A 22988-nucleotide genomic window follows, 5' to 3' on the forward strand; every position below is an offset into this window, starting at 1 on the left:
AAAAAATGCCTCCGTTCTTCTCCCCGCTGAATAGTAATTACTCTGTTATTGTGTTTTATTGTGATTTTTTTTGTTAGTCTTTTGAGCATTATTAGGCTATCTGAGATTTCAGTATGGCTTCTGGCAAGCAGGAAATGGAAAATAAGACTAATATATGTAAGATGTTTATAGAGATTATGTTACTGTGTGTTATAAATCATATTGTAGACAAACTAAGTAGATATTAGGAACAAAATATTTTGTTTTCCTGTCTGCAGTCATTTGTAATATGTTCAATGGGATCTTCTTTGCTCTTTGTCCTACTTCTCTCCTTGATAAGATACAGGTAGTTCAGAAAAGGCTGTTTCAAAGTTAGAATGCCATATGTTATGAGGTTTCGAATATATTCTAGATGGTATGAAACATCTATTTCTATGTGAAGAATAGCTATCTTTCATTAAGGCTGCATTTACATCAGCTGAAAAGCAAAACTATAAGCCCTTTTATTTTTTCTGTCTCTGAGTTGATTTATTTCTTTGCTTTTAAATTGGGAAATCCAGCCTGATTGCTGTCTCACAGGCATAATCCGTGAACTCATCTCCTGCAGCCTACGTCTAATTAGTCTAAATACTTTTTGGTTTGCTGCTAATTGTATGTTTAATTATACAGTTATGATGAAGCCCATTTTTAGGGTAAAATAGAATTAATTCTTCATATCTTTTAATGTAATTTTATTTTATTTTATTATTGTAATAGGTGGGGGGAAAATCAATTTTTCCCCCCACTCATTACAATATTCCTAGGGCATAAGATATATTTTAAAAACTTTATTTATTTTTCATATTCATGTAATAATTGTACATATTGATGGGGTACAGTGTAACATTTCAATACATATACACAATGTATGAGAGCCAAGTCAGGGTAATTGGCATATCCATTGACTCAGATATTTGTCGTTTCTTAGTGGTGAGGACATTCAAAATACTCTCCTTGCTGTTTTCAAATACACAGTATATTATTGTTAATCATAGTCACCCCACTGTGTAATGAAATATTGGAGCTTATTTCTCCACTTTTTGTCAAATTAATCTGATCTTCTTGTAAGTTAGACCAACACATCCAGCTGATTGACAGAAAGTCTATGCATGCTAACTGTAATCAGAGAGCTTTGAATTTGTCTCGTTTATCATATATATGATTATAAGAGTGTGAAATAGAGTAACTAGTTCTTATCAAGGAACATAATTGGCTGTAGAATTGTACTTAAGAAATAGAGGATAAGGGGTTATCATGAGGTGGCCTGTAAGGGTAGGACCTTAATCTACTAAGAACTTTTCATTACAAAGCAGTGGAAAGGAACCTTCACCACAGGAACGACTAGCGTGGAAGGATGCGATCGAGGACACTCACGTTTGTTAACAAATAGAAAAGTACCTTTAACGGCTTTTATTTCCTTCCTTGCTTATTTTATAAACAGTAATTGGTTTATTTGAAAACAACTAGAATGTTCATTAATTCAGTGAGTAGGTGAACCAGAAGAGGTACTCAGGTTAAAAGGTATTTTAAAGTTTAAATGTGTAAAATTTTTTAATCACAAATGACTTGTATTCTGTGAAAAGGGTAGAAGAATATTATAGAAACTAGTTTTTATTTGATTGATTACCTGTAACACTGAAGTAGGAGGCCATTATCCCCACATTCACAGATGAAGGAACTGAAATCAAGAAGTTATGTGCCATAGATAACAAAGCTAGTAAGGGGAGGATTTTCTATTATAAATTTTATGTTTCTCCTACTGTTCCAGGCATCCTCAAATGACTGGTACAATTAAAAGTCAAAATGCGGTGGTGAGTATGTTACTGTCCTTGGTTTTAGACACAAAGCGATCACGATTGTATATCATTTAGAAGCGTATTCACCTATAAGTAAGAGAGAGTGAAAATAGCACTTGTTTAAATATGGTACAGCTTTACTTTTCTATCTGGCAAAATCCAGAGGAAGCAGTCCAGGGATGGTGTGGTGGCTCTACTTTGTTCAGGCCTTGGGGACCTAGGCTCCTTCTAATTTATTACTCTGCCATCCCTAGGATGTGGCTCTAATTACTCCTGGTTTGAGATGACAGGTAGTACTCCAGTGATCACATTCAGCCTTTCAGGTGGCAGGATGAAAAAAGGAAGAAAAATGATAAAGAGGCAAAGGATATATGCCAATGTCTTTCAATAAAGGTTCCTAGAAGTTACTACACTGAACGTTTGCTTATGACCTATTGAAAGCTAAATTTAGCTGCAAAGCAGGATAAGAAATGAAGTCTTTATTCCGGTCAGCCATGTGCCCTGCTAAAAATCATGGGTTCTAATACAAAGATGTGATGAACTGGTATTGTGTCACAACTTCTGGCCTTTTCCCAGATAGCCTTGTTGTGTGATTGGGCTAGAAGTCAAATTGCAGGAGTCAATATGTGCCTTGCAGTGAGGAAACAGAAGCATAAATGCTCTTCTAAGGATCCTGGCTCTGAATGAGAGGGTGATTTACCAGACAACTCCAATACTTGACACTGTCTTGTTTCTAAAAGCATTTGATTGAAAAACTATCAGAAACCTCACATATTAAAAAATGCCACTTCATACAAAAGTTGAACACAAGATTGTGAAAGAAAGTCAAAGGCCAAGTGTTTATACTAGGTGCTTAGAATCCTGGAATAAAATGAGACAGCTCTGTCCAAGGACCTGGCATCAAGTTGATACCTTCATCTAAGTCCATTAAGCTCTATATGGGCAGATTCTTTATTGTTTAGACTTCAGTCTGAAAAAAACAAGGCCAGTTTGGATAGACAGACACAGAGAGCTTGAAGTCTTGACTTTATAGCTTACTAAGTCTGTGATAATGGGCAGGTTATTTAACCTATCTAAAACTCCATTTTCTTATCTAAGAAATGGGAATAATAAGATTTGTCTCAAGGATTATTGCAAGCATTATGCAACAATGTATCCAACTTGTCCAGCATTGGTGGTGGGACCTCAACAGATAGATCCCAGTAAGTATTTGATCCCAGTAATTGATAAGAGGAAAACTATGAATGCTTGTACACTTGAGCCATTATGTCCAAATGTTTCCTTTATCATATCCCCCCTATTTTCTATCCAACTCCTTGGTGCCAGTAACATAATTTGGGTAGCAAAAATAAATCACTGAGAAAAGCAGATTTGTTAGAAATAAATTTAAAGTGCATCTCAGGCTATGATTTTCACATAGGTTCTAAATTTGTCAAATTTCTATTTATAATTTTTCTCACAAAATGTGTTTTGATATTCAAAGCATGCGATGAAAGTTTAAAGATGAAAATATTTTCAATTCTTTTTTTGCATTTGCATGCACTGGAAGTTTAAAGATGAAAATATTTTCATATTTTTTTCTTTTGTATCTGCATACAAGGGTAATAATGGGGGATTTTAATGGGTCATGCTCCATCTCTCAAGGTGAAGGAAACCAGAGTTTGTTGCCAGAACAGATCCTTGGTGGTTAATTTAGTCCTTACTGGGCCAGAATTCGACTCTTGTTTTGTGATGTTTTCCAGGGGCTGACAGAACCCACACAAACCATGAGCTATAATTTAGTTTATATGTAATGTTGAAGGACACCACATTTTATATTAGGGTTTTTTTTTTTTTTTTTTCCCTAAAGAAAGGACTTAAACAAAATCACTGTCTTTCCATTGTAAGTCAAGTTCTTAGTCAAAAACCACAATTTTTGATCACAGGCAATACTATATGAGTTCTGCCTAATGAATACTGATGTTGTACTGATTGGTTAGGTGTTGAAATACAGCCACAGGTTATTGATTTATGAGGCGGGTGAAATGAGCTGTCACATGAGCACTTACCTCATCTTGGATCTGTTGTTTCGAAACTGAGCATTTGTCTCAGATGATCTATTTCCTTTATTATGGAAATTATCCTACAGGTCAATGTCTATTTGGAGAGAAACAAAAAACAAACACTCCTACTGACTCTACCTTTTATATACATTTATTTGAACATAGAAATAAAAGACTTAGATTTAGTTTATTTGACAAAAGTTTTCCCAGCTGTACTTGGCTATATCCTATGATGGTTTCCTAGAGTGGCACTTCATAGAATATTAAAGCAAAAAGGATGGGGGCCTTACTGACATCTACTGGGGATTATCTTATCTCTATACCCTCCTTTAGAAAGCAACTCGGTTCAGGTTAGTTTAGGAAACACTGATATTAACCTGAGATGTATTTGGCCACTGCACTAGGGCCGGCAGGAGCTCAGAGGACTTGGGTCCAGCTCCTGTATTCCATGTGGGTTTAGATTATTGAGGGATAAAATAATACTTAGAAACAAGCTGTAAATAAAAAATGATGGCTGAAAGATGAATCCTGTTTATTTAACACAGTCGGCAGGACTTGGAGGAGTGTACAGTTTGCATCCCTGAGGATGTTTGATAGAAGCAGAGGCTGATTGAATTAATTGGTAGGCAACAAGAGAGGTCATCTTGTCTGGTCCCTGTCCCTCTAAAGGATGGCAGAGAAACTCTTCCAGACAGATTGCGACCTGCTTTAATCAGCCACTGGCATTATACCTACGCCTGTGCTGTGACCCCTAAAATTGAGAAGAAAAGTGAAAGACCTAGTCAGTCATCCAGAGGATTGCCGGCATTGTACAGAGGCAACTATTGCTTTAGCTTTTCATCTACGTGGTGTAGTATCACACACAGACACCTTAAGCTTTCCATTTAAAGGATATACATCTTATACATAAGGTACTTTCAGTTTTTTTTTTTAAATTTAAGTTTCTGTTATAAAATCTTTTGCATTTATATTTTTGCCATTTCAGCCAAAAAACAGGACTCTTTGTTGTTGGTTTCCATTGCTATAGAGAACCTTTCCATAAGTCATATGCTCTTGTTATTCATTTCTTTCCATAATCCATTTATTCTTTCAAGCCTTTTAATTCCTCATGGGCAAACTCATTTAGTGAGTCCCTTAAGGTTTCCTTATCCTCTGTGGAACTTAATTACAACAAGAGAGAAAATGCAGCTGAAAATAAGTAACATGTTATAAAAGGATGGTCATGGAATTAGGTGATTAGGGTTCTTCTATTCCTGGATCTTCCTTCTCATGAGCTGTTGGATGTGGAAAAATCACTCAGTCTCTCTATCTCAGTTTCGCCATTTGTAAAATAAGGGAATTGGATTAGGTCAGTGAGTTTTAAACTCTTTTTTTAGACTGTACTTAGATGAATAATTTATTGTATATCGCAATCCAGTACACAAACCTCACAACTGACATCAAAGCTTTGAGAAACAATACTTCTCATTCCTCCTAGAAATGCATTTGATTTCTGTCTGTTTTCTTTGTTTTGAAAATATGCTGTTTGTAACCCAGTGCATTGATGTCAAGACCATGAACAGATTGTGTCATGAAGTTTAAGAAAAAGAGATAGAATGACTTTTCAGGTCATTTTAGTATGGACATTCCTATTTTATTAATGACAAGTTTAGGGGCTCATAACATGTGTTCCTGTAGTAATATATTTCATTGTTGACAAAATCTTAAAACAGAAAGATAGAGAATGTAGAGGAATAGGAAGGTGGAACTGGAAAGAGTGTAAGGGGAAAAGTTTTACTTTCCTATGCTTACATTTAAAACAGACTATCGATCAGCACGGGAGTTTTGACCTGCTCTGTCTCCGACCTGGGCTGGTTCACCCTTCCTTAGGCAACCTGGTTGTCCCCCCTCCTGGGGGGTCACCATATTGATGCTGAACTTAGTGTGGATACCTGATTGGCACAGCGCACTGCAGCCCAGAACTCATGGGCTCAAGTGATCCTCCAGCCTCAGCCTCCCGAGTAGCTATGGACAGACAGACAGACAGACAGACAGAAAGACAAGAAGTAATAGAAAATACTGAAGCTATACGTTGAACTTTCAGGAGAGAACAAACCTAAGGATACTAGAGATGGGGGGGAGGCAGGATGGGGGTTTGGGGAGGGATAGGTTGGGTAAAGGGCATAAAGAAAAATCATGATTTGTAATAATGAATATTATTAAAAAATAAAAAATTAAAAAAATAAAGCAGACTATCATATTTATTATTCAACTTTTTGTTTAAGAGGAAATACCTGAGAGAATACTATTAATGACTTGTAAATAAAATGATGGAAGGCAGTTGTTGAATGATAACACAGTCTTGGAAACAATTCTCATGCCATCTCTTTCCCCAGTTCCTGACTTGTAATTTACATCTTAGGTTTGTAAATAATAGTAAAAATAATGGTAACCCAGTGTTGAAACCTTGAACCTGAACTTATTAATGCTACAGATCAGGCAGGGTATATTTCTATAGTGCCAAGTGAGCAGACAGAGCTTCTAGAAGGTGCAGGCTAGTGGTATTTCTCTGACCTGTCTTAATAGAAAATAACTTACCATATTGATTACCCATTAGGCAAATATGCAGATCTGGTGGGATGTTATATTTCTGGCCTAGACAGTGATGCTCATCTCATTGAATAGAACCAAGATCTGTCCAGATACATAAACCAGGAACCTAGAAGTCACTCTTGTTACCACCCTTTGCTTCAGCTCCCATTTCCAAATCCTGTTAATTTTTATCTTCTAATGTCTCAAGTGTATTCACATTTCTTCTTCGTCACCACCTTAGCCCATGCCACCATATGATCCTGTCCAAATTATGTAACAACCTGCCAGTTGGCCTACCCCATCCACTCTTTCCTCCTTCCATCTGTTCCTGACCTAGTAGAGCTCTTTACTGGAAATCTGGTAAGACAGATGGACTCCAGGTAGCCTTCATGGTCCCATTATCTGGACTCACGCCCCTCTCGGGCCCCACCTATGCCACCTCCTGTATCCTCTGCTCTAGCCTCAATAACCTCATTTCAGCCCCTCGTACTCCTCTGCTACCCCCATCACTGGGCCTTTGCCATTTGCTGTCACCCAACCTTTTGTGCTCCCCCCACTTCCCTTGCTCACCTAATTAACTCCCACCATGACATCAGGGACTAGGTAAATTCTTGTTGAATACTGAATCCAGCTGGGTGCTTAATTTATCACACAAGCTTAATGAATGATAATAATAAAAATGATGGTAAAAATAATAATATCCTCTTATATAGTCCCTACTATTTTCAACACACTCTTCAGACTGCCTTATAAATATTAACTCATTTAATTATGATAGCAACCCTGTGGGGGAGTTACTACTATTATCCCCATTTTACAGATAAAATTGAAGCATAGGAGGTTGAGTCTTACTCAAAGCTCCATAACTAGTAAATGGTGCTGTAGAGATTTGAACCCAGGCAGATCGGCTGCAAAGTGGCTGTTCCTAATCACTAAACCAAATTGCCTTTTTCATGTTTATTGAATGAATACATGAATATATATACTCGGTTTTTTTCCTATTGTGATTTCTTTTGTTTGTACAATTGGAAAAGTGTTGCATATTATAACAGGTTAAGTATTTTATAGCCCCACATATAAAATAATAGTGTTTATATGTACACTATATAATGTGTCAGCTTCTCTACATTATCTCATTTAATCCCCACAACAATCATGCAAAATAGGTAGTCAATTTCCATTTTTATGAGTGAAGAATAAGAGACATAGAGGCAGGATCTAAAATTTTGATCTTTCTGGTCTCAGAGCCCATGATATTTTTCTTGTTGTGCAGAACACATAAGACTTAATCTGGGCCTTTAGGATGCATAGAATTTAAATAAGAGGATAGGAAAATGTTAAGCATTAAAAATAAAGTAAAATTTATGAGTTGTGTTATGAATAACCTGTTAAAAATAAAATGAAAAAATATCATAAATCTATAAAACATGAGATATCAAGGAATACATTTTTAAAAATGTGACATAACTTTATAAAGTATTCCAAAAGAAGATTTGAATAAACAGAGATTTCATGTTCTCAAATGGGAATTTAATATTGTAGCTTTGTCAAATCTTCCACAATTAATTTTAAAATTTGATTCTAGTAAAAGCTGCAATGTTTGAAATACTTTAAGTAATTCTAAAATTTATTTGCGAGACCGGTCAAGACATTTTAAAAAATAAGAGTAAAGTAGAGTTTGCATGAACCAATGGTATAACATTATAAAATCACAATAATTGTAAAAAATGTAGTATTGCCATATTAAGAGAAAAATGTCCTAAAGCAGAAACTCCAGATATATACTTATGAATATCTAAGTTGGTATATGTGTTAAAATTGACTTTATATACATTTATGGGAGAAAATATTCATTCAATACGTAGTTCTGGAAGAATTGTTTCACAATTTGGAAAGCATAAGTTAGGATCCTTACCCTGCTCCAAACATCATATTTGAGTATCAAAAAAGAGTTAAGTACAAAAACCCGAATCTATAAAACGATTAGAGATTAGATAAGAATCTTGATTAAAGATTAGAGACAAGATTAAAAACTGTGCTTTCCTACAATATAGGGAACATCTCACTGTAAGTGAAGTGAATATAGCATATTAAAAAGAGTATATATGTTAAAAAGAGTATCCTACCTTAAATAAAAATAAAGAGGCAAAGAGAGAAATGTCGAGGCACTAGAACAATATAAAAATAATAATTAAGATGGCAGGCTAATAATAGATGTTCTTTATTTTCTTCTTTATACACTTTTATTTTCCACATTTCTACTAAGACTGTGTATTATTTTTGTAATTAGAAAAAAAATGAAATATGTTTTTAAAAGGCAAATTCTGAGCCTAGTCTTAGGGTCTGCAATGACTATAACATATTGGTGTGGGTAGAATTAGAAGTTATATCTGCTGAAGTGAGAATTATGAATGGGAAAATTTGAATTCTTCTGTGTGTGTGTGTTGAGAGAAGGGTGTCTTTAATATATCCTGAAGAGAGAAACTATGGTTTATCAAGAGTTTTACAGATTATTTTGAATCAAAATTTGTCTCTCACATGCAGGATCTTTCACATTATGTAGAAAATGAAACATGATTAAATTTAATCAAACAGCTTTTTCTTTGTTGAGGGACTGAGAGATATATCTATAAAATAGCTTGCTTTTCCGAACATCTTTCTTTTAAACTGGCTGTTTTGCCTGAAGATACACTCTTAATCTTATTTGCCACTTACCTTAGGTTTTTCAGTGTTTTAGAAACCCTAGGGCATTGCATGGAAATTTTAACACCTGAAGGGGACACCTGGCACCTGCCTAAAGCACTTACCATTTCCTGACAGACACAAAGGAGAGAAGTTGTTGTGGGCTGATCTTGAGCCCTTCAGTGCTTGATTTACAAGTGTCTCCTGATGTGTCCTCAGGCGGCTAAGAGCCTTCAGTCTTTCTGCTACATTTAAATTACAGAAGAAGATAGAGAGCAGGTGATTTTCAGCAAAGGACCCTTAACTTCTAATTTTCTCTGCCCTTTGTAAATAGATAAGGCTGAGGCTCAAATTAGTTCATTAGTCCAATACATCTGTCTCTGCAGGTCCTTGACAAAGCCTACTGTTGAATCCACAAAGCAGAACCTTAGGTGTGAAATTCTCTTTTGAGTTTGATGTTTTATTTCTAAAGAAATCCTATAGATGCATAAGCACACAAACACACTACTCGCCTAAGCTAAAATACTTTATTAATTTTTATAAATAAAAATTTGTAGGCTTTATTAGCTTTGGCTTTCACCACAAATAGCCAATCATCTTGCCTGTAACTTTCAGCCATTTTATGCCAATTTTATCTCAGGTGGATGTCCCAAATTCACAAGCAAGGTGATTTTTTTTATAGTTCAGAAAAATGCTTAAAATGCTATAGAAACATATTTTAATACTTTTCAATGTAAGTATTGTTATTTCTTAATTTTATTAGTCAGTATTTTTATAAAGGTGTATATTATTTTATAATATTCTTTAACTCCTGTTCCACAACTCTCTTCATAGATTAATACACACACATGTACACACAGAATCTCTATTTACAACTTAACTTATAAGACAACCCAATGTGGATATAGTGGCTGTAAGTTAAATAAGAGTTCAGAAAAGCAAAAGGTAAACCTGAGCTGGAAGAATCAAGAATCAAAGAAAATTTCACAGAGGAGGAAGAGGTACAGTAGTTAATGGCAGAGATTTTGGTTCAGACAGATCTGACTTTAAATTATCATTTACTGCCATAATTTGGTCATAGTGTTAGAATTAGAACTCAAGTCTTAGACTTCTCAGGCCATTTGTTCTGCTATGTGTAAAGCAGTGTGTAAGGCACTTTATCCCCAGGGGCTTAAAATATTAAAATGTTACAAATAAATTATCAACCTCATTACTGTTACAGGATAACTCTAAATATTTGGACCTTTTATTCTTTCAGTGATTTAACAAATTTATATAAAGTCTATACCATGTTAGAGGTTTTAATAAATACTGCAGAATATTAAAAATTAGTCTTTTTAACTGAGGTCGTGACACAGTTGGGGAAATGTCATAAGCTTTCTTCTTCATCGCCTGATTTTCCAAACTCTGTTTGTGGTGCCGATGTTCTACCGCCTAGCTTCAAAACCCCGCGTTGTTGATTGCTTCTTGACCTTGACTGCCATATTTAACCAGGTGATCAGATTCTGTCCATTTGGTATCTGAAATATATTTTCTCTCATCCCTTTATTTTCGTGTCCACTCTCTCTACATGACCTGCCTCCCAACTTACATCTCTACATTCAACCTATGCTTGCTTAAATTCCCTTTATACATCATTCCCAGCAATTATATAAAATAGTGATCACGGCTCTGTTTCAAGTGAACAATATTCAGTATTTAAAGCTTGTATTGAAATGTTCTATAACCTGATCTAGGCTCTTAAATTGAAAAGAAGATCATTAAATATTAACTGACTTGATCTTACCTGAGTCTGTAAGCATCTAGGCAGGGAATGAAGAGAGTTATGGAGTGAACAGCTGAGTGAGGTCCTGTGGTTTGGAGATCTCCTGTTGTATTCAGAGACCTAATAGTGGAGCAGAGAGAAGTGGGTGGTGCCAGCAGATGAGGCTGGAGAGATGGGGGACCCTATCACAGAGGTTCCTTGGGCAACTTTTCCAGCTGAAGGCCCAGGCTTAATGTGTTCAAGGCCACCTGCCTTCTAAGATCCAGGTCTGTGGGACTGTTCACTCCTCTTTCTCCCATAGCCAGCTGCTTCCATTGGTCACTTTGTCTTTCTGCTATATATCAGCACCCTTGCTTTCATCCCTCTGCAGTGTGGGATGTGCACACTTTTTCATGTGTGCATGCTAGTGCTCAGAACATCTTCCTATATAGTTGAACATGCTCATGTTTCTTCCTCTTACTGACCCTGTTGTATCCTTGAACTCAAATCAGTTTATATTCAGTAAAAGATGATCTGTGTTTGTCAACTTGATAGCAATTACTCTTTAGCTTGCAGTATGGTTCTTGGTGTGGTTCTTGATTTAAAAGTCACTGCGTTATGCAGTCATGATATATATGTGCAGTAGTGGGAAAAGCACAATGTCGAGCAGGACAGTCTTGTTCCTGGTTATCAATTGTGAGTCACATGGAGCTTTTGTGGAACTCAGAATGACTTTTAAATTTGGTCCTATATGCATAAATGCACTTGTATTTATTCATAGCAGGTTCACTAATTCTCTTCTTGCCTCTTGCCATTCTTTCCACAGTGACTCAAAGGTAATGACTTAATTATTTAAAATAATTGCTGCAAACTTTAAAAAAATTCAGGGAGAAACTAAAATAAATACTTTTTAACCTACAGATGTAGAGTGTGGGATTATTTCTACCCCAAGCTGAGACAGTAGTAAAAAATGCAACCAACTGGATGTTTGGTTTTCTGGGAATAAATAATTCTTAGAAAGCAAAGCCCTGTAACAATAATGTGTCAGTCAAATAATTTAAAATTCTTGTCAGGCTCATCTTAGGAACTCACACTGTAATATGTCCAATGCTTGAAAATTTGAGCTGATTTGCCTGTTTACTAAGAAGGAACAAAACCCAGGAAGATACACCATGGTGTGCAAAAAAAAAAAAAAAAAAAAAAAACTTAACTGAAGTACATGTGGTATTTCTTGGACCAACAAGAATTTACTGTTTTCCAGGAACGTGACATACAATTGGAAGTTTTAGATTTCACTAATGAAAACAAAATGATCTTGCTACGAAATTTACGAGGCTGACTTCATCTCCTACCATGCAAACATGTTGCTATATGTTGTTAATTTTAAGCTGTACGCTAAAACACATCACAACTTTACAATCGGTGACGTTTTAAATGGATGGCTGACATACAGCCTTGACAATATTTAGCACTTTATAGCAATACATTAATGCTAACTTTAGAAACTATAGCATAATGAAATTTTACAGCCAATTAAGTTGAGGAGTCACTGTCAGCTTCCTAAACTCCTCTTTTGGGTGAATGAGAGAATCAGAGATAGGAAGTGAGGAGAGAACTCTAGCTGCTATAAAATCGTAAGTGTCATTATGGGGTTGAAGTGTTAGGGAACAGAAAAATATATTGTCTAAATAGCCTGGAAAGAAACCAAATGATTTCTTTTTATCTTTAGCAAAGGTAATAGTGTTCGGTATTTTAGTTTGTCACTATGTGTTTACATTGATTCACAGAAAAGTCTAATAGTATCCATTGCTTCATATGTGACACTAGTCACTAGACAGACTTCTGAAATTTTACTGTAAAAGGAAAACATAATATGAAGTTTGATATATTTAATCTTCACTCAAACTAATTGGAATTTGTAACTAGCCTCGAAAAGAAAAAATTTGAATATGAAAATTTAAATATTTACCTTTAATAAGATAGTGTATTATTTTAGAGTGTGCATGAATCCATTATATATGCAGTTAAATATTTTTTTTTAAAGAAAAAGCAAGGATGAGTATGTCTATTAAGTTGGGGCATCTCTATTACACAGTGTATCAAAAAGTGTTGTATATATTTAAATTCCAATTATTGAATGCTATGGAATATCTTTATAAATTAACAGCAAAGATGCAGTGGTATTGGAATCATAATATATTGAATCCAGAACATTTTGGGATAGAGTAAATTTAAAGATATAAAATATTTACCCATGCTTAACTCTTACATGTATTTCATGGATTCCGGAAATTTTCCTACACCTTAATGTTCTCTCGTGGTCACTGCTTCTTTTGAAGCAACTTGGCTTAGGCATTTTCTGCTAATTGTATGCTTGCTATCTACCCTTCACCTTGTAGTGATGACAACATAGAAATCCTCGCTTTTCTTTAAAGCCCACAAACTAAAACACAATTGGATAAACATAATACTCACAGAAGAGGAGTGTGTATGCGTGTTTGTGTGTGTGTGTGTGTTTCTGCAGTAGAGGGATGTACAGAGCAGCAATACAAACAACTTAACCTGGAATGTTAGACATCTGTGTTTTAAAAAAAAAATCCCTGTTCCATTTTTGCACCTTGGGCTCAAGCCTTTCCCCGTGTTGCTACAACTCCCTTTCTCTCCCCTCTCTGATGCTTCTTTTTCTACTCCTTTTCTATTTTGTGCTTCCGCCCTCCCAGGAGGAAAACATTTAATTCTTTAAACTTTGTTACTTACAAATCATTCATGTATTTCTGACTTCTACTCTGGAAATCGGCTCCAAGCCTCCCAGTGTGTCTAAGAACAAGGTGGAAGCTTTAAAATCAGTAGATAATTGGGAATTATATGTCCCTTGACTCTTCATCTGGTGGGAAAAGGGGAAGAATTTGATCAAGTTTTCTTCTAGTAGCACATAATATGAAAGAATTATGTTTATTTTGGTACTTCAATACCATAAAATTCTCTAAACAGTAGAACTATACTGATATTTTTAAGGATTGGGATATTGGAGAGAAGTGGTTTAGAAAAGCTGGTCCACAGACCAGTCTGGCTGTATCAGAATCTCTGGGGAAGTTTTGGAAATGACAGATTCTTCATGTCCCCGAGTCAGGAGACCCTGACGCAACAAGTCTGGGTGGCACCGAGGAATCTGTAATTAAGAAGATAACCAAGCATGGGAATAACTGCTCTGGGACTTATAGTCTTCATTTTCGGTTATCAATTTCAGTGATGCAGAATAAATGAAACACTGGGATATCTATCTAGACCTAAGGACTGATCCTGAAAATAGTTATTTCAGTCTCCTGTAACTAAATTTTCTTGTCACTTGTCTCTGTTTTCTGGTTTTCCCGGAACTGTTCAGATTTTTGTCTAGGTCCTGAGAGATCTCTCATTTCTGTTCTAACCAGAGCAGTTAAGAGTCGTTAAAGAAATAACAGAACATTTTTAGTTGCTTAAACCATTCTTCAACAGTTATTTATGGATTGTATTCTTTGTGGTTAAAATTATGGGAGAGAAATTTTAGGCAGAAGTTGAAAGGGTTCTTTTCACAACAGTGAGAGTCTGGGCACAAGCAGTGCTGTCCTAGGATTCAGGAGATAGAGAGAGACTATTGTCCCCCATCTGCATGGATCTTAGCTTAGATCATGCAGCTGAGGTTAGTTGAAGGAGACAATAACCTTTTGGCACCTTGAGCTCTTTAAGAACTAGTCTTCTCTGTCTCTTTTTTGCTAAACCTGCAAAGCCATGAATTGAAGGGTTTAGGGAAATATGATGTGATTTCCTACAACAATAGCCTAGTTTTACATATGTTGAGTTTGACGTGGAAGCAGGCTACCCAGAGATATGAGAGGCAATTGGAAATGTGGGGTTGGAATTAGGTGACAAAAAAGGCTTAGAAAACTAATTTTCCAAAAAGTTAGTTTCCAAAATGAATTAAATTGATTAATATATAGAGTTTTGGACTCTATAACCAATAGTTTGGACTCCGATGCTTACTGCTAGACCATAGTAATAGTAATAGTTGACAGTGTTGAGAATGAATGCATTCTGAGGTTGGAGAAAAAAGAGACTCAGCCTTGGAGAATGGAATGTTGAGACATGAGAAAAATCAGAAAAGCCATGTTGGAAAAGGAAAATCAGAATTCAGTGTCATGACAGACTGCAGAGTCTAGAACACCAACCAACATCATCTAAAGGAATAGTGTCACAAGTGATTGAAACCAGAAGAAAAAAAGTCCCAATGATTGGATGAAAAAAATTTAATAAGCTGATTGCTATCTTTGTCTAGAAGAAAGTTACTGGTTTTGTCAGACTATAAATACTCAAATATAAAATAACTATCTTAATTCAACTCTCTAAGTTTATAGGGTATATGGATTGGTGTTAAGAAAATATTTGTTGAGTTTAAAGACTATTTATTATAGGTTACTAACTAACATCCACTGGAAAGTTTAAAGTACTTGCTTTTGCTCTCTCCAAATGTTACCAGATGTGCAAGATTTGGGGGTGTGTGGAAATAATTGGAGATTCTTTATACTTTCTCAAGAAGCTCTTGGTCTCCTTTCTGTAATTTTTTCTTGCATGTCTGTCGTTCTTGCCATCTATCAAATTTTTCTGGGGATTGAAATAATATTGGGCTTGCAGTCTGAAACCTGAGAATGCTTCCTGAATCTGTTCCGTCCACAGCATGTAACTATAATCTCTATGAATCTCAGTTTCTTCATCTTCAAAATGAGAATGTTGGGTCATAGTCGATCTCTAATTTATCCTCCATTTAAAAATTCTATGTTTCTATTACATATTAAATAATAAATACCAACCCAAAAGTAATCACCAATGCCAGCTTTTAGCCCTCAATATGCCTGAACACAAGTACAATTGTTCTGAAGGACATTATTTTCAAGAGATGTACATCTTTTAAAAGAAGATTAAAACAGAAAATTGAGTCCAAAAAGAAAATAAATTAAATAAAAGATAACCAGAGTCACTTGAGAAAATACTGACATATACAGGGAGGGGGAAAGAGGAACAAGTAAAGAGACACGAAAATCAACTACAATGTATATTAAGAAGTTAAAATTAAAAAAAAAAAAAAAAAGAAGAAGAAGAAGAAGGCTCCCAAATAGAGCACATATAAAACAAGAACAGATCTGAGGTTGGGTGGGGTGGGGAGGCAGAGATCTTACTTTGGGCCACTAAGTAAATGATGCTCCTGGAGCTGAGGCAGATGAAATGAATGACATTCTGTACATTTTATTTAAAAGATCAAGCCACTACCAGAATGTTATGTGATTACTAGAATGTACATATAATAGGACATAGAAGGTGGAAATAAAGATAATGAAACTGCATGTCTCTTATTTACTTTATATCTTTTTGTTGCTAATGAAATAGTTTCTACTCTTTCCAAATAAAAATTCAATACCCAGTTTAAAAACATGACTCATTAAATACAGAACTAAAGTAATCAGAAGTAAAATTAAATAGTTGTATCTCATTGAGTGCGCCTCAAATGATGGAAATGTTAGCCCTAATGCCATCTTTTACTGAAATCTGAGAATGTCGATTGATGGTTCTTCCTTTTATTTTGCAGGGCTGGAGCGAATTGCTCGGGATTCGTCTTATGAACAGGAGGGAAAGGTCCAATTTGTAATTGATGCAGTATACTCTATGGCTTATGCCCTGCACAACATGCACAAAGATCTCTGCCCAGGATACATTGGCCTTTGCCCACGAATGAGTACCATTGATGGGAAAGAGCTACTTGGTTATATTCGGGCTGTAAATTTTAATGGTAAGTTACGACTATTTTTTTTTTTTTGGTCGCTAAATACCTTAAAAGTGACAGGGCATGTTTTGTCCCCTATATATAGAAGATAATCAGGCAGAGTGGAAAGCACAGGATTAGAAACAATTCTCCTTTTTAATTAGAAGTGTGAGTTTTTCCACCTGCTTTAAAATTTCAGATTTTTTTGTGCTATCATTAATCTGCTCTTGTAAGAAGCAGAAGTTAAATATAAGTTTCTATCAATCAAAATATTCTACTTAAATATCAGTATTTCAGAAATAACTTAGAATGCTCATTTGAAACCATTGACAGCAGAGTAGATACCTTTGAGAATGTTTTGTTTGTGCCATTATTAGAACAGGATTTGTAGACATTTTATTTTGAAACTGATTTTAAGTTTTTAAAACAGTAAGTTGACTTGAGGGGTATGTATGATTTGGAGTCGCTATATGTTTACACTCTAGGAGTGTTCTGTCTCCATCTTCTCTTTCCTTGTATTTTCCCCAATGATGTACTCAACTTGAAGCAAGGAGCTACATACAATGCAGTGTAGATGGGATTTTCCTACTGTAGAAACGAAAATGTTGCTTCTGTGACTGTCACAAGAAACTGATACAGAATATACTGGATGCATAGTATTCAGTGAGAATAGCCAAACTGCCTGTCTGAAGTGATGGAATTATTGAATGCTGCTTTTCTTTCATGAAAGTTGTAATGGCTTCTGCCCATGACTTTGACCATTATTTTCAAATGAAATGATAGAATGCTCTGAGCTGTCTAATTCTTTCGGTTTGGCTGTAATCCACACAATGGACATGCCTCTGAGCCACGTACAGCTCTGCACTGTCTATCATAGTACACTCCAGTGACCTCAGCTGCCAGCCTTTCTCAGAAAAGCACAAGGTCATCTTCAATTTAGAATCCAAGTGGAAACTTCTTCTTTTGCTTTATTCAAGCAACATAAGACAGAATTTGGTTTATATTCAACAGAATGTCCTCATTTTCAGAAGAGTTTTTGTGAAACATTACATAACATTAATCCTTTTGTTAAGACTATAACAAAAGGATTAATGTTATGTAATGTTGTATGTATCCCATAACATTATGTTGTAAACTTCAAATATACACAATAAAATTTATTTTTAAAAAAGAATATAAACACTAAGGTGAATTTGAAAATAATTTTCATGCAATTATCAAATTAAGCAAAAGAGAAGTGTTACAATACAAGGTTATTTTCACACATGTGAAGTTGGGGAACACTTCCTTTATTCGATATTGTTAGTCAGCAGGTGGGAAGAAGAATGCAAATTAGTGAATTTTCTCCATAACTAGAGCTCACCTCCAGAAGACAGGGAAATCTTTTAAAGAAGAGTGGATGAAAGCATTTAAAAGGCAAATTACTAATTTCTTCTTTATCTCCACCATAGATCAAAACCAAATCCTTCTGTGATGACTTCAATTATTACTCCATACTGTAATATAATGATATTAAAGAAGGTCTTAATGTACTGCCTATTAAGACAACTTACCTCTAGACTTTGATGATATTTGATTTTTTCTGTCCACTTTTTATAGGTTTCCCCCTTTTTCTATGTTATCAGATTGCTGTTGCTGTTGCTATGCTTGTCTTTAGGATAGGTACTAAAGATGAATTACTGGTGAAAACAAAGTAGTTATGGGATTTTAAGTTTCTTGGGAAAATTAGATATTAATCAAAGAAGCACACAAAAGCATAATTACATAATCTGCAATGAGTGCTGAAAAAAGAGGTATGCTGGACTTAAGAGTTTATAATAGGGAAACTTCCCTAATCTGGGAAGTTAGAGGCAGATGAAATCTGAGTGGGACAGGTGTCTGAGATAAGGGTGGAGTAACAGGAAGCCCATGTAGACCATGTGAGGCTTATAGGCCTTTCTTAAGGTTTGTTCCTCTTCTTGAAAGCAATAGAAAGCTATTGAAGCATAATGAAAATTGTCTGATACATGATTAAGTACATTCCAGATGAGGGTCATGGAAAATAAATGAATTTTATTGTATGAGTTTGAAAGAAAATCTCTTTGAGCTCCTTGGAGATTTATTTTGCTGGGCTTTAAACTTGGCTGTGTTCCCACAGCTGATGATTCAGAGTAAGAAACCCAAATGTAAGCAAATTATCATGGAATGTATAATTTTCTTGATTTTCAGTAACTTTCAGGATGTTTATCAATTTTTAAATTTTGTTGTTTGCTTATCTATTAATGTTTATTCATTATTAATCCTTTCCCTGTTTATGATAAAAAAAAGACACATGGGGCTGTTCAAATAGCATTACACCATCAAAACTATTAAAGGAGAAAGAAACAAAAAAGGTAATCAGAATAAAGGACTACACTAAGTTTTCAACTTCCTAAACAGTCAAAGCATAAAGGGAAATCCAGTGGAATAATAATTTTCACTATATGCTGGAAGTAAACCTACCTACTTTTCAGAAGAGAATAAATTTTCTTGAAACATATTTCTAAAAGAAAGGTATTATATGGGACTTTGACAGCCAAATGAACAATTTTATTTAACAAAATTTTACAGCAAAAGCAGAAGCCCTCTCGTTGGCTGCTTTCATATGTACCTACAATCAAAGTTATGAAATGTAATGCTTGTAACACTAAAGGATATTTCATTAAAGGTGTTTTCAAGGAAAAGAAAGATAATCTTCTTTGATCTAGATTTATAATTCTTTCAAGCTCTGATGATATGAGGATGTACTATGCTCTGAAGAATAAATGAAGAACATCTCTCGTATACTCTGCTTTTAAAACTGTATCTTTAAAAACATCCTATTCAGAAGCTTAATGTTTCCATCAGTTAAAACAAGAACTGCTGGGTTGAAGGGATTGGTATATCCCTAGCCAGTTCACTTCCCCTAGTCCTACTTACTGGTCTTGAAGGTACCTTGAAGGGTTCCAGTGGCTCTGTGGGGTGTATTTACAATCCACAGACTTGAATATCAGTGCTCTTCTCAGGGATTTAATAGAAGCTGTAAGTAGACTTTTAGAGTTTGTGTTCTCTGCTGGGAGCTATTTTATGTTAATTGGATGCCAGTGAAGGGGGTTGTGTTGGTGATGGCCAGCGTCGTCACGTAGCAGGACAGCAAACCCATTTCCCCAATACTGGAAGTGCAGGGGGGCCATTGGCCAGACCAGGGTTTCCTCAGGACCAGTTTTTAATCTGCTGAAGAGCCCAGGTGTGCTTGACTAGACTTAATATCCACGACAACAAAAATATTATATACTAGAAAGTTTTTAGCATAGCTATTACCAAATGTCAAAGGACAAGCTTTGTAAGGCAGCTGCCAATTGTGTACCATGTGGCCTTTCAGATTTTCTTTCAAGATCAGCGAGCTACAAAATGTACTCTGATGTAATTCAAAAAAATGACTCATCAGATGGAATTATTTAATTCCTACTAAGTATGCCTATTTAAATATTGAATAGTGGCTGCCCCAAAGTTTAATTTATGTGTAGATAAAATTGTTGTTAAATTGGTTCTTATTGACATTAATAAGATATTAGGACATACCGCTTTTTGTGGTCCTTTTTAGTTTGAGATAGGAAAACCATGTCATTGGTGTGGAGGAAGACTCTTCTTTCACTTTATCACAGCAGAAGGTGAAAAGCCAGAGAAACCAGATGGTGCCCAGACCATTGGTATACAATTGAAGAGAATTATATTTAAAATTCAATCTTTCTGAGATTGTAATCAGGCATGTGGGATATCTACTTAAGCAGTGGTTTAAAGATACTTGGTTTAAAAGATTGTGCTTCTTATGGCATATTTAATTGAGTTTAATCACTCAAACAAATTTTTTTCCATCACTGAATTAATTTACCTGAACCGTCTTCTGCATCTGTACTTTAAGCACATTCTGGATCACGATATATCTGAAATTAATCATATTTTCCTTACAAGTTTTCTTAACCTCTCCTATGTACTTGGGAAGCCAGAGGGAAACAGATTTTCCTTTCAGGATGACTTCTCTTGCTACTATTTGAACAAAATGATATTTCTATATACTTTTTAAAATCCTAATATTTATCAAAAGAAAGACATAAAATAGAGAAAAGGAGTTCAGATATTTCAGGAACTTAAGCAACTATGTCAATTCCTTACTCCAGATTGGTCTCTAGGCAATAAAATGTTAATACTATCCATCTTGTATAGGATCAGATGTTTTTCTGTTGCTATGAGAACCTTATTTATCATAAGGAAAAAGTGATGGATAGAATTCAAGAGATACTCACCACTCCTTTTTTCTATAGTTGAGTTCATGTCAGGCACAGGTCAAGCGCAGTGGCATATTGATTGGGGTTGTTTGGTTGCATGTAACAGAAATCAACTTAAACTTGCTTAATTAAGCTAAAAGGAAGAATTTATGAACATGCATCAAGAAACTCAGGCAGAACATAAAAGGGTCTAAGAAAAAAACTGGTTTTAAGAAATAAAAACTTATCAGGAATCCAAACATCTCTCTGTCTTTCTGTCCTTATTGTCTGGTTCTCTTTATATTGGTTTTCTCTACTTCTAGATCCACAAGGTAGCAGAAGCCTACATTTCTAGAATTTAGCTATTCTTGTTCAGGACTCCTGCTGAGACTAGCATCATCTATTTTAAGTCTCAGTTTCAACTTCTTGGAAGCTTGAATCTCATTAGCTAAACTTATGTTGTATGTCACTTCTGTTCCAAATTATCAGTGGTCAGGAGCCAGTAGTGCAAAGTTGGTTGTCACGGATCATTCCCTGTGGATGAAGGGGACATTTAGGACATTTCTGTAAGTGACTTATGGGGAATGTTTAAACAAAGTGAGCAGGGAGGTGGGAACTTGAGAGAGTGGTGATGTATAAGTCCCTGAATCTCATTGCTTCTTCAGGTGGATGAGATGTAGCCTGAGGGAGATGCAATTAAGAATCACATAGAATCTGTGAGAATCTGGGAGAGGAATCAGCTTTAAAACTATGTGATACAAGCCCTCATGTTGTGGTTGAATTCCCTGACACCAAGAGAAATGAAGCAGCTTCCCTAAACTCAGCAGTGAGTAGCAGTCTAACCATTTTAGTGTTCGATATTCTGAGGAAAATACAGAAACATTTGCCAGATCACAGAGACTGGCTTATAGATGAAACTTATCAGCATCTTCTTTTCCTTAGAAATCTTACTGATTTCAAGGACTTAATGCAAATTTTTCGAATGTATAATTTTGAGAGTCTGAACACTATACTCTGATTTTGAAGCAAATTTGTGTGCATAAAATATCTTTAAGCTATCTAATGAAATAAGTATGGCTTGATTTTATGAAATGTATTACAGTATGTTAGTAGGTCAAATAAGACAATTATAAACCTTTCATAAGATTGTGCAAAGCCATTTGATTAAAATATAACCCACATATTTGTTATAAGTTCAAAACAAACAAACTAGAAATAGAATAAATGTTTAACTTGATAAAACACATTTCTCTCAGATTATAAACAATTATATGTTTATACCCATTTCTACTAAAGAGATGGATTAGGCTTATTACCATTGTTAATAATATTCTGTAAATTTTAACCAATGCAATAAAACATGATACAAAACTGACAAAGGTTAATACTAAAAAGGAAAAATTAGTGTTATGATTATTTTCAAATTATTCATTTCAAGACAAGACATTTGAAAAATTTTTAAAGTACTTATTTTAGAAAGATAATTAAATATAAAATTAATATTAAAACATTAAGAGCTTTCTTACATAGTAGCAAGAAGTCATTAACTAATATATGGAAAATGGAACTCTTTCCTTTGCAAAAAGTATTTAAAATATATTGGAATAAATTGAACCAAAAATATGAAAAACCTATATAAATACAGCTTTATTGAGAGAGATAAAACACATTTGAAAAATGGAGAGACAGTCTTTGTTCACAGGCAGAAGAGTTAATTATAAGAAGAATGTTAATTCTTTTTGAATAAATCTGTATTCAGTCTTAGTCTAAATCCAGTGGAAATAACAAGGTGGTATTTCCTGAAATTTTAAATAATATTTTAAATTTTAAATGGGAGAATGAATGAGTAAAAATAACTAAAATAATTTTGAAGAAAAATTCTTTCTATAAAACATTTAACATTTAAGTATAATGTTAAGCTACAATAATCTGTCCAGTATGCAACTAGTACCAGAATAGACATATGATAAATGGAGCTAGACATAAATAACCAGAAACGTATAATGATGATAAAGAAATTTTTGCATGTATATGTGTCTACATATATATAAATTTGTCATGTGATAAAGGTGGCTTTAGAACTCA

General features: G+C 34.8%; 1 protein-coding gene across 1 annotated transcript in view; it reads left to right on the plus strand.

Moving 5' to 3' along the window:
• GRM8 (glutamate metabotropic receptor 8) overlaps positions 1–22988 on the plus strand; it is a 774682-nt gene that overhangs the window by 466900 nt on the left and 284794 nt on the right. The window contains exon 6 of the mRNA XM_063099623.1: positions 16468–16668. Coding sequence (XP_062955693.1) covers positions 16468–16668 — 201 coding nt within the window. The remainder of the gene's footprint in view (positions 1–16467; positions 16669–22988) is intronic.

The sequence above is a fragment of the Cynocephalus volans genome, chromosome 6 (assembly GCF_027409185.1).
Source record: "Cynocephalus volans isolate mCynVol1 chromosome 6, mCynVol1.pri, whole genome shotgun sequence".
Classification (NCBI taxonomy): Eukaryota; Metazoa; Chordata; class Mammalia; order Dermoptera; family Cynocephalidae; genus Cynocephalus; species Cynocephalus volans.